Below are 12,310 nucleotides of genomic sequence, written 5' to 3' on the forward strand. Positions count from 1 at the left end.
AACCTCAAGTTCACCTGGGCAATCTTCAACACACCCCTCATCTTCCTGGACCTCTCGGTCTCCATCTCAGGTAACCAGCTAGAAACTGATGTCCATTTCAAGCCCACCGACTCCCACAGCTACCTAGAATACACCTCCTCCCACCCACCCTCCTGCAAAAATTCCATCCACTATTCCCAATTCCTCAGCCTCCGCCGCAATTGCTCCCACGACAAGACATTCCACTCCCGCATATCCCAGATGTCCACGTTCTTCAAGGACCGCAACTTGCCCCCCACAGTGGTTGAGAACGCCCTTGACCACGTCTCCCGCATTTCCTGCAACACATCCCTCACACCCCGCCCCCACCACAACCTCCCAAGGAGGATCCCCCTCATTCTCACACACCACCCCACCAACCTCCGGATACAACGCATCATCCTCCGACACTTCCGCCATCTACAATCCAACCCCACCACCCAAGACATTTATCCATCCCCACCCTTGTCTGCCTTCCGGAGAGACCACTCTCTCTGTGACTCCCTTGTCCGCTCCACACTCCCCTCCAACCCCACCACACCCGGCACCTTCCCCTGCAACCACAGGAAGTGCTACACTTGCCCCCACACCTCCTCCCTCACCCCCATCCCAGGCCCCAAGATGACTTTCCACATTAAGCAGAGGTTCACCTGTACATCTGCCAACGTGGTATACTGTATCCATTGTACCCGGTATGGCATCCTCTACATTGGGGAAACCAAGCGGAGGCTTGGGGACCGCTTTGCAGAACACCTCCGCTCAGTTCGCAATAAACAACTGCGAACCATTTTAACTCCCCCTCCCATTTCTCAGATGACATGTCCATCGTGGGCCTCCTGCAGTGCCACAATGGTGCCACCCAAAGGTTGCAGGAACAGCAACTCATATTCCGCTTGGGAACCCTGCAGCCCAATGGTATCAATGTGGACTTCACAAGCTTCAAAATATCCCCTTCCTCCACCGCATCCCAAGACCAGCTCTGCTCGTCTCCTCCCCCCACTGCATCCCAAAACCAGCCCAACCTGTCTCCGCCTCCCTAACCTGTTCTTCCTCTCACACATCCCTTCCTCCCACCTCAAGCCGCACCTCCATTTCCTACCTACTAACCTCATCCCACCTCCTTGACCTGTCCGTCTTCCCTGGACTGACCTATCCCCTCCCTACCTCCCCACCTATACTCTCCTCTCCACCTATCTTCTTTTCTCTCCATCTTCGGTCCACCTCCCCGTCTCTCCCTATTTATTCCAGAACCCTCACCCCAACCCCCTCTCCGATGAAGGGTCTAGGCCCGAAACGTCAGCTTTTGTGCTCCTGAGATGCTGCTTGGCCTGCTGCGTTCATCCAGCTTCACACTTTGTTATCTTAAGCAAACATTTGAGTTTGACTCTATCTCAACAAACCAAAGGCATCTTTTACATATACAAGACTATATTTACATGCAGTGAGGTTCTAGGAAGGTGCAATAATTGAACAAACTCCCAGCAGGAAGACCTCAGAGAATGATCTTTCCCCACTGCTCCTTGGCTGCAGCTACCCCAAGCTTTAGTGCATCCCACAGCATATAATCTTGGACTTGGAATGTGCCAGTCTGCATCACGCTGTCAAGGTCATATCCTTGTGCTGGAAAACTAACAAGTTTCATGCTGACCAAAGAGCATCTTTCACTGTGTTGATGGTCCTCCAGGTGCATTCGATGTTTGTCGAGGTGTGCATCCCTGGGAACAGACCTTAGAGCATAGAGTTCCACATCACAGAGCTGCTCGGGATGAACTTGGATCAAAATCCATTGCATCTTTCTTCAGACATCCTTTGCAAAGGCACAGGAGATTTCAGGGCAGAGTGTGGTGGTGCAGACTGACCAGGATCTCACAGGTAGTGCCCATTTAGTGTCTCTATAAAATCACTTTTCAGTTGTTTACCTCTTGGCTGAACAGCTAATAGTTTACAATTTGCTAGAACAACCAATAACCAATACCTAATTTAGTACCAATAACTGTATCGACTAGACCTCGCAAGTCTTGATTTAATTGATTTTGCCTAACACTTTCTGGAGTTGCAATCTCTTAATACTGCAATAAGCAAAAGTAGCACATTTGAACATTAGTCAACTCGGAAAGAAACTGTGTATTTCCCTTATTAACCTAAATTAAGGACTGTGAAAAAATTAGCATGACAACTAAGAAAACTGAGTAATTTGAAACACAGACAGAAATTATAGGAAAAACTTAGCAGATCTGACAGCATCTATGGAGAGAAAGCAAAGTAAATGCTTTGGATCCAATGACACTTCTTCCGTTCTGCTTTCACATGAACTCTGCTTTCTCTTCATAGATGACACCAGACCACAGTTTTTCTGGTAATTTGTGAGTGTGTTTCTGATTTCTAGCATCTACAGTTCTTTGGGGTTTTTTTTGTAAATTAGAGCAGACGTGAATCCAATATCAAATTATGTATAAGGAGAGATATAAAGAAAGAAAGATTGAATTAGGAGAGAGAAAAGAAATGGAAATGAAAAGTTAAAATGACTATTTTAAACAGAAATCTCCACCAATTATGATCTGAAGGAATGAGAATCCACACTGGTATTGTCACAGCTTAGCACAGAGAGACTAAAAAGCAGTAATTAACACATCACCACAAAAGGTACTTGGGCTGGAATGACAAAGTTTAAATTGCTGTCATGATGTTTATTCAAATTTACATTCACAAGTAAAATTTGTGAATAATTGCATGCGGAATCCTGCAGAGCTAATGGGGTCGAAATCCAGAGTGTAACAGAAGCTGAGGTCAGAGGCTCATCTGAGATTCAACCTCTGGCCTTATTTTAATACTGCTGGCAAGAAATGTTACTTGTGACCCCTCCAGAGGCTGCCTGCCCACTGCTAGGAATTATATTTGAGTCTGCTGCCTGGCTGAAACTTTGTATAAACAGAAATATCACCTGAGTAAACACAAAACTGAACAGGAACGGGATATGAATGTACCTCTGAACAATTCATTAGAATCAGCACCATAGAGCAGAAAAGCAATTGAAGTACTAAAACCAGCTCAGAATTAGTTTGAAATCAGTAGCAGAGACGCTATGTTAAAGTTGTATTTGATTCTAGATGGGCTGCATCCACAACAGTGGACAATTCTGGTTGCCATTTTAGAGTCAGAGACTCATAGAGACGTAAAGCATGAAAGTAGACCCTTCAGTCCAACTCATCCATGCTGATCAGACATCCTAAGTTCATCAAGCCCCATTTGCCAGCATTTGGTCCATATCCCTCTAAACCCTTCCCACTCGTGGGTCCATACAGATGCCGTTTAAATCTCGTAATTGTAACAGCCTCCACCACTTCCTCTGACAGCTTGTTCCATACACACATTACCCTCTGCATGAAAAAGTTGCCCTTTAGCTCTGTTATATATCTTTCCCCTCTCACTATAAACCTATACCCTCTAGTTTTAGACTCTCCCACTCCAGGGGAAAGACGTTGGCTACTCACCCTACCCATGTCCCTCATGATTTTATAAACCTCCATAATGTCACCCCTCAGCCTCTGATGCCCAGGGGAAAATAGCTCCCGCCTATTTGGCATCTCCTTGTAACTCAAAAACCTACCTGGCAACAAACTTCTAAGTCTTTTCTGCAACTCCTCAAGTTTAACAGCATTCTTCCTGTGGAAGGATGACCAGAATTGTACACAATATTCCAAAAGTGGCCTCACCATGTACATAGAAGCACTGGAAAAAGAAAAAACTTGAAAAATATTTACAAGGATAATGTCAGAGATTATGCCTTTTGAGGAAGATTGAACAAGATGGAGCAAAGATTTAGAAGAAGTCCTGATTGAGAGACTTAAAATTATGAATGAGTGCGTTGGGGGTGGTGATGTAGATGTCAACAGAATGTTTCCACTGTCAGAGGATCCAAACCCAAAGGCCATTAGTACAAGATAGCTGCTTATAAATCCAATAATGAAATAAGGAAAAATGTCTTTACCCAGAGAGTAGTTTGAATGTGGAAGTTGCTGCAAAAGGAAGTGGTTGAGACAAATAGTTAACATGTTTTCAAAAGGAAGCTCAATGAACTGTAAGAAAAGAGAATAGGAAAGTAAACTGAAACGCTAATATGAGTCAGATGGAATAGAAGGTTACTGTTGTGGAATATAAACGCTAGTACAGACCAGTTGGGCAGAATGGCTTGTTTCACTGCTGTCGATGTCTAACTTTGTACTTTGGTGTAAGACAGTAATTTTCCACCACCCAATGCCAATCCATGGTGAGTAAGATGCATTTGCACAAAAGTAATAGTGGAGGGTCCCGCATGTCTGATTCCTGCTTTCGGAGTTTGGCTTTTGACAGAGCATCAGACCCTGCCTCAAACCGCTGCAGTGCTTACGCTTAAATAACAGCGAGCATCATAAGACCGTAACCTCTGTGAAATTCTAGTGCAAAACGTGGGTCCAGTTCCTCATGATTCAATCCTTGAAATTAGTATCAAAAAATCTGCTTGTACCAGCATTTTGTCTTCAACATGATGCTGAATCTTGTTAAGAAATTTGTGTGAGGGTCAAAGGGGAGGTGGATATCAGACGCACTATCCATCGGAACACGCCTTTTGTGAAATGTGCAGAACGTGAGAGCTTGTTGTATCCTTCAGAAGTTCGCACGGCAATTAAAACCTGGAAAGCCTCCAAACGAGCCGTCCTTCTTACTCTCGTAAATGATTCCTTGTGTTTTACATATGCCATAACATTTCCGTTTATTCGTTTGTCTATCATTAGCGTGAACTGCATTTTTTGTGTCAGAATCTAGTTCTTTTGAAAGCGTCCCTTCAACTACCAATCATCTGTTAATGGATAACTGCATACATCAAAAACGAGGAAGTCAGAAAGGAACAGCACACTGCAGTTTACTGCACAAATAACCGGCCCGCTAGCAGGTACACTGCTACCAGAAATGATGAGGTGAATGTTTATGAATTAAATGCTGATTTAAACAGACCTTAGAAGTGGATTGTGGAACAATCTCCAAATTAGGAGACTACAATACGATCACCAGAAGGGAAGTGAATCAATTACTACGGTAAAATGGTGAGTGCTTCTTACATTATTCTGTTTATTTGTGTGTAGAGAAGCCCTGTTAACCGAAATGTTAAAATGTCAGATGGGTGTGATCTAATCAAACCGATTCCACTCTTGAATCTGATAGAAATTCTGTTAGACAGGGCAGGCTTCTGCGAGTATGGAGTTTCCTGTCATCAAAGTAGCTTTCCGACACTTCAGAGAAGACCGTGTTTCACCGTTGTTATTTTAACTCTTGACAGTTGGTGGATCCAGTCTGTGCCGCTGTAGCAGGGCAGCACAAACTCGGTTGGTCCACAGCATTTACTGATTTTCCAGGTGTTTGTTCTGGCGGTTGCCACTGTAATGTTTAAAGTGTGATTTGGTCTGCACAAGAATTTAACTTTACCCCTACAATATATAAAATGCCCGAGGTATAAATCACACTGCTTAAAATCCGTTTAAATTTCTTTTTGTTTTCAAAGCCAAAATCAGGAAGAGGGTAGTTGCGGGGTGGGGGAATGGGAACCAGACACACATCCAAGTGTTAAGTTCATGTTTCTTTTCTGGAGGGTGTCAGACAAGAATTTCATTTATGTTAGCACTGTCAGTTTCTCGTTTCACGTGATTAGCTTTATGCAGTTCGATTTTTTTTTAAGCATCCACTCTCCAAATAAGACCATTTGTCCAATTCTGGTCTCTGTATATTTAGTCCTTGTTGCGGAAAAAGATTAAAGATAGAATAGGGGAATCGAACTATAGTTCGCTGTAATGTCAGTGCAACACTTTGCGCTTAAGTCTGACCTTCCTCTATCTGGTTGTTTTTCAAGGTTCATTTCGTTGCGCCATCATCAACAGTAATCTGAGGGTGATTTTTTTTTCAAAGCTTTAAAATTAAAAGGCAGCTCCAAAGAAATAGGTTAGAGTTCAGTTGTGGTATTTCCAAGAAGTGGTGTTTGCTTTGCTGATCTTAACTGGTTTTTATCCCATTGAGGTTTCTTCAGCTAAACATTGTTCACTGAAAATAAACACATAATTCAATCCAGGTGAACTAACTTTTACCTCTGATTTACAATGGATTAATCAGGGACAGGCACCAGGAGGATTGTTATACATGGGTATGGAAGTGATTTATTTTCACAAATAAACTTCCAAATTAAGGTAAAAGGATGCTTAAAGAACAACTTTGCTGTTAGACAATACTTTACACATCCTCTAACAACATGTTTCATAGCCAATAAATGTCTTTTAAAGTGAATGAACTAATTTGCACACAGTAAGGTGCAACAAGCAGAAATAACCATTCGTCCATCCTGCTGGTGTTGGCTGAGGAATGAGTTAGCCAGGGCATAAGCAGCTTGGTGGATTTTTTCAAAATCCACTCATGGCATGCGGGTGACATTGGCTGGACCAGCATTTATTATCCATCCATGTCACCCTTGACAAAATGCTGGTGAGCTGCCTTCTTGAACCAATGCAACCATGTGCTGTTTAGTTGTAACCAACTAAACTTGTAACCAGCAATCTGGAGTCAATGATCATGGTAAATGGCAAAATTTGAATGAATGTAACCATGAATGGCGTGGACAGAGTGGACATTGGGAAGATGCTTCCATTGGTAGGAGAGACTAGGACCCGAGGGCACAGCCTTAGAATAAAGGGAAGACCTTTTAGAATGGAGATAAGGAGAAACTTCTTCAGCCAGAGGGTGGTGAATCTTTAGAATTCACTGCCACAGAAGGCTGTGGAGGCCAGGTCATTGAGTACACTTAAGACTGAGATAGGTAGGTTTTTGATTATCAAGGGGATCAAAGATTATAGGGAGAAAGCAGGAGAATGGATTGAGGAACTTATCAGCCATGATTGAATGGTGGAGCAGACTCGATGGGTCGAATGGCTTAATTTCTGCTCTTATATCTTATGGTCTTATGGTGGCCATTGTAAAAAACTCTACTTGCTTCTTTCGCAAAGGAAATCTGCCATCATTACGTGGCCCGGCCTACATGTGACTACACATCCACATCAATGTGGTCTATTTTTAAATGCCTCTGGACAATGAGGGTGGGGCAATAAATGCTCATCTAATCAGCCACACCCACATCCTGTAAACAAATATAACAGAACTGAACTTTACAACCATGGCTCCAGTTTTATATTTCATCCAGAAGGTGGCACTTCTAAAGAACAGCATGCTCCCAGTCCCACACTGAAATCAATAGGTAATGGCATGAATCTTTAGCTGTCCAGAGCAGTGAAATCTGTACCGTCTTGTGCATCAGGACCTTGCAGAAGCACTGACACATACGAGTGCAGTAATTGCTCTGGAAGTTTAAGCTTCGAGCAAGCCGATTTGCACAGCCCATGACTCTTCATAAAAATTCTGACACTGAGATCAGCATAGAAGCCAGAGTGTAAGAACTACGCTCAAAACATTACACCCTTTAATCTCTGGTGCAACTTGAACATTAACCAATATGGCTGAAGTGAGCATCACAAATGATCTCTGATCCCAATCAACCAATTTGACTTGAACTGACCCAGCTACCTTCCCACCCCAACTAAACCCATGACCTACATACCCCCCTGGCCCAACCTAATTACTCCAGAAACTGACCTATCTACCCCAAACAGATAATCTCACTCAGCCATTGATGGCCATGCCCATTAAAAACTCTACTCTGCAAAAAGGAAAGGCCTCTCTTTGTTGTCTAACCTCACTAGCCTTCATTTGGAGAGGTTGCATTGGCCCATGTCAGCTACAGCCAAGGTCAGGGTACTTCTGGCTGAAAATGCATAATATAATTGGAGCAGTGAAGATAATGCAGGCAGCAGCAATGCACCTAGCATTGGAGCCAACAGAAGACCTGGGCCAATGATAATGGGAACTGCAGATGCTGGAGAATCCAAGATGACAAAGTGTGAAGCTGGATGAACACAGCAGGCCAAGCAGCATCTCAGGAGCACAAAAGCTGATGTTTCGGGTCTAAACCCTTCAGGGATGAAGCCTGCTGTGTTCATCCAGCTTCACACTTTGTTATCGAAGACTTGGGTTAACTATTCAATATCCCTGCCCTAGAGCTTAAATCCATAAATGTCTGACTCATTGGACACTATTGAATCACGCAGTCACATTCAAGTTGTCGTGAAGTCTTTACAGCTTGAAGTAATGTTTTGCTAGTGGATCTCACATGGTTTTCCATGTTAAAGTAAGATACATTTCATTCTGAGTGCATTGTATGATGCAGTAGGTACAACAATGGATATTGTCTGCATCTGAAATTCTGAACTGTGATGGTAGTGTGCGGCTTTAGGTTTAACAATGGTCAGAATTTTCCTAGCCAGTGGTGGTGTGCTTAATGTTGGGAGGTGGTGGGGTGTTCTGGGAAAATATTTGAGAAACCACATGAGGATGGTTTCTCAAGGCATTTAAATAGCCAGAGAGCTTTCCCCAGAAAAGATAGCCCCTGGATATGCTACGCACACCACACGGGTAGGAAGCCAATTGGAATTGTTAGATCCCTATTAGGGGCAATTTTCATAAGAACATAAGAACCAGGAGCAAGAGTGGACCATCTAGCCCTTTGAGCCTGCTCCGCCATTCAGTAAGATCATGGCTGATCTTTTCATGGACTCAGCTCCACTTACCCACGCTCTTACCATAACCTTTAATTCCTTTACCGTTCAAAAAAAAAAATCTATCTTAGCTTTAAAAACATTCAATGAAGAAACCTCAACTACTTCACTGGGCAGGGAATTCCACAGATTCACAACCCTTTGGATGAAGAAGTTCCTCCTCAATTCAGTCCTAAATCTGGTCCCTCTAATTTTGAGGCTATGCCCTCTTGTTCTACTTTCACCTGCCATTGGAAACAACCTCTCAGCTTCTAACCTGTCTACTCCCTTCATAACTTTATATATTTCTATTAGATCCACCCTCATCCTTCTAAATTCCAACGAACATAATCCCAATCTGCTCAGTGTCTCCTCATAAACCAACTCTCTCAATTCTGGAATCAAACTTGTGAATTTCCTCTGCTCGCCCTCCAGTGCCCTACATCCTTTCTGAAGGAAGGAGATCAAAACTGCACCCAGTACGCCAGGTGTGACCTCACCAGCACCCTATAGAGCTGCAAAATAACTTGCCTGCTTTTAAACTCCATCCCTCTAACAATGAAGGACAACATTCCATTTGTCTGCTTAATTAGCTGTTGCATCTGTAAACCAAGCTTCTAAGATTCATGCACAAGGACACCCAGGTCCTTCTGCACACAGCAAGCTGCAATTTTTTAACCATTCGAGTAATGGTCCCTTTTACTGTTATTCTTACCAACATGAGTGAATCCCATCTGCCAGACCTTTTCCCACTCACTTAAACTGTCTATATCTCTGTGCAAATTTTCAAAGTCCTGTCCATACTTTTTAGGGATGGTCAGCATTTTGTCAGTGTCAGAGTGCACCACTGCCATCTTTAGAGACTGCCAAACTTGATGGAGTCAGCGTCCCTGCAGCAGTCGAGGATTATCAGAGCCAAAGGCTCCTTTCACTGAGGAAGAAGGAAGTGAACTAATAAATAGTGTCAAGCACACTGGTGACACATTACTGTTGGAGGTAGCAAGAACTGCAGATGATGGAGTCAGAGACAACACAGTGTGGAGCTGGATGAACACAGTAGGCCAGGCAGCAGAGGAACAGGAAAGTTGACATTTCGGGTCAGGACCCTTCTTCAAAAACACATTACTGTTTTGGGCTTTCCATCTCCTGTCTCACACCATAAAACCTTTGATCTTCCTACAGCCCTATTTTGCATTTGACAATCAGAAAGGAGGTTCCCTTTCAGCAGCACCCATCTCTGCAGGTGGGGTCCCAACTTTTCAATGTTTGGTGGCCTTCAGTGGCCCCTACTGATTCAAAATCCTTATTACTTAATTGAATGATGGAGATAGATAAACAGGAGGCTGAGCTACTTTGGGGTAAATAGATTATCTGTTCTAACATCTTGCAAGTGCGGGCCCAGGACACCCTAACATCAGGGTCCCAAAGTCAATGGGAAAATTATACAGAACAGCAAAACTAAATTTACAATACACAATTCTAAATAGCAACTTTGGTATATTGTACGAGTGAAATATTTATAACCTCCCAGGATTGTTTGCAAAACAGAATTAAATTAGGTATTGAATAAAATGCCAAAAAAATCAGAACCCATTAGAGATAATGGGAACTGCAGATACTGGAGAATCCGAGACAACATGGTGTGGAGCTGGATGAACACAGCAGGCCAAGCAGCATCTTAGGAGCAGGAAAACTGACGTTTCGTGCCTAGACCCTTCATCGGAAACCTGAAACGTCAGCTTTCCTGCTCCTAAGATGCTGCTTGGCCTGCTGTGTTCATCCAGCTCCATACCTTGTTATCTTAGAACCCATTAGAGCATTGATTTCCTGAGTTTCAGATCTGAAGTGTACCTAGGTTTAGGGTGCAAGACCCATGTGAAATAAAGACTGAGTCCATACAGTGTGTATGCATTCAGCTACTAATATATTCAAAATTCTGGTTGACTTCCACTTTGCTGTCTATCCTTACACCCAGGGTGGGCATTCCACAATATAAAGGTACTGTTGTTGGCTATCAAGGGTGCTTGCTGCTGACTGACCTGGTGACTTGGTGATTCCTTAACAAAAACACTTCAGTACATCACCTGAGAGACCCCATGCAAGCTATTCACAAGCACCAACAAGTGATAGAGAATCCACCCAGTGTTCAAAAGGTCAGGGATGTTGTTACAAGATGAGCTTGCTTAATTGTGTAAGCTGCATTCTGAATGATAGTCTAGAGAAAATGGAATGTAGATTAAGAGCCAATACCATATTTCTTACTGTTGAAATCAAAGAATAAGCAGCAGAGAAGATAGCTCCACAGTGACTACTAAAAAACGTTTGAGACTCCATTACCAGGTCCAATGTAATGGCCTTGCTTCACATCACTGTGGTAACGTTATCCTTTGATACGTGAAGTGAATAGTCCAGCACTTGCTGGCTCATTCTCCCATTTCAGGAAGATACTGCATTTTGTCTGCTGTCATTTCACCAGTTCCCCAGGAAAATGTGACAGTCGATATTCAACAATTATGTTTCCTGACCTCATCATTGTCCAGATATTTAATGTGTCTCTTTGACTAATGCGTAATGCCAGAGTGTTGCCCTTTCTCTACAATAAATGCTCTGCTTAGTTATCCTATGAGGAGGCACTTTGGCAAGAGCCCTGAACATGGCTAATATTAGTTTCTCCAGAAGAAGTGACTAGGAAAGGCTCTTCATCTTAGCTTGATTCTCTGGAATGCATATATCAATCTGTAGCACTTTTACTGGGATGGGTTCAGCCTGACTCAGCTTGCATTCTGGCTACTAAAAACCCATCGGTTGGCAGTGGCTGTGTGTGGAGACGGCTTGACATGATGCTGTAGGAGGTCTGCGCTAGTAATAGCATCCCCCATCATGAGAGACAACGGCCTTCTCCATTTGAGATTCCACACAGATCCTGCCGGAAACCTGCAATTCCACTGTCCCTGGCAGTCAAGTGTGTGAGCAACCTTTTTGCACCAATAATGCAGCCGAAACAATTTTGAAGTTTTAAAATAGACGCAACGAAAGCAGAAATGGAAGCAGAATAGTCTTCCGCATTCAGCCAATGCTGGTGGCTTTGGATCAACTTGTCAAATGATGAAGTCCCATTCCAACCAGAGTGTGTTACAGTAAAACAAGACAGAAGTGTTTTGGGGCTGATCCTCAGTGGCACTGACTGCTTTTTTTTTAGCCACACCAGCAAAGACAAAGAGGCAACTGCTAGGAAAAGGAGTTCGGATTTTTGCATGATAAGCAATACAAGTGCAACATTTTGTATGTCAGTGTTTCTGGGTCTAACCAGGGAGTGGAGGGCCTCCTGCATACCCAACTCCAGCTGCCTGCAGGACAATTGTACCCTCAAGGCATACCTTCATGTGACTCCTCTCATATGTTGTTGCAAGCCTATTGCTGTTCAGGGCCACTCCCTCCTATTGTGAACGCAGGTTTTTCTTGGACAAAAATAAGCAGCAAAAGCACTGTACCATATGTGTGATGAAAAACACTCAGATTATAAGGGCACTTTCTGGAATAGCATCTCTGATGGGAAGGATGCCAGACTATTGTTTTCCTGAATGTGTTGAAGGAAGCTGGGTGGGAAAATGGAATTTGGTGGAAGGCAC

The 12,310-nt window shown here is 43.3% G+C and overlaps 1 protein-coding gene across 1 annotated transcript in view; it reads left to right on the forward strand.

The window, feature by feature from the left end:
- The first annotated feature begins 4,639 nt into the window (after positions 1 to 4,639).
- The window catches only part of myo1f (myosin IF), a 135,966-nt gene continuing 128,295 nt past the window's right edge, over positions 4,640 to 12,310 (forward strand). The window contains exon 1 of the mRNA XM_048559792.2: positions 4,640 to 5,099. Coding sequence (XP_048415749.1) covers positions 5,097 to 5,099 — 3 coding nt within the window. The 5' untranslated portion in view covers positions 4,640 to 5,096. The remainder of the gene's footprint in view (positions 5,100 to 12,310) is intronic.

This window comes from Stegostoma tigrinum, chromosome 30 (genome assembly GCF_030684315.1).
Source record: "Stegostoma tigrinum isolate sSteTig4 chromosome 30, sSteTig4.hap1, whole genome shotgun sequence".
NCBI classification, from domain to species: Eukaryota; Metazoa; Chordata; class Chondrichthyes; order Orectolobiformes; family Stegostomatidae; genus Stegostoma; species Stegostoma tigrinum.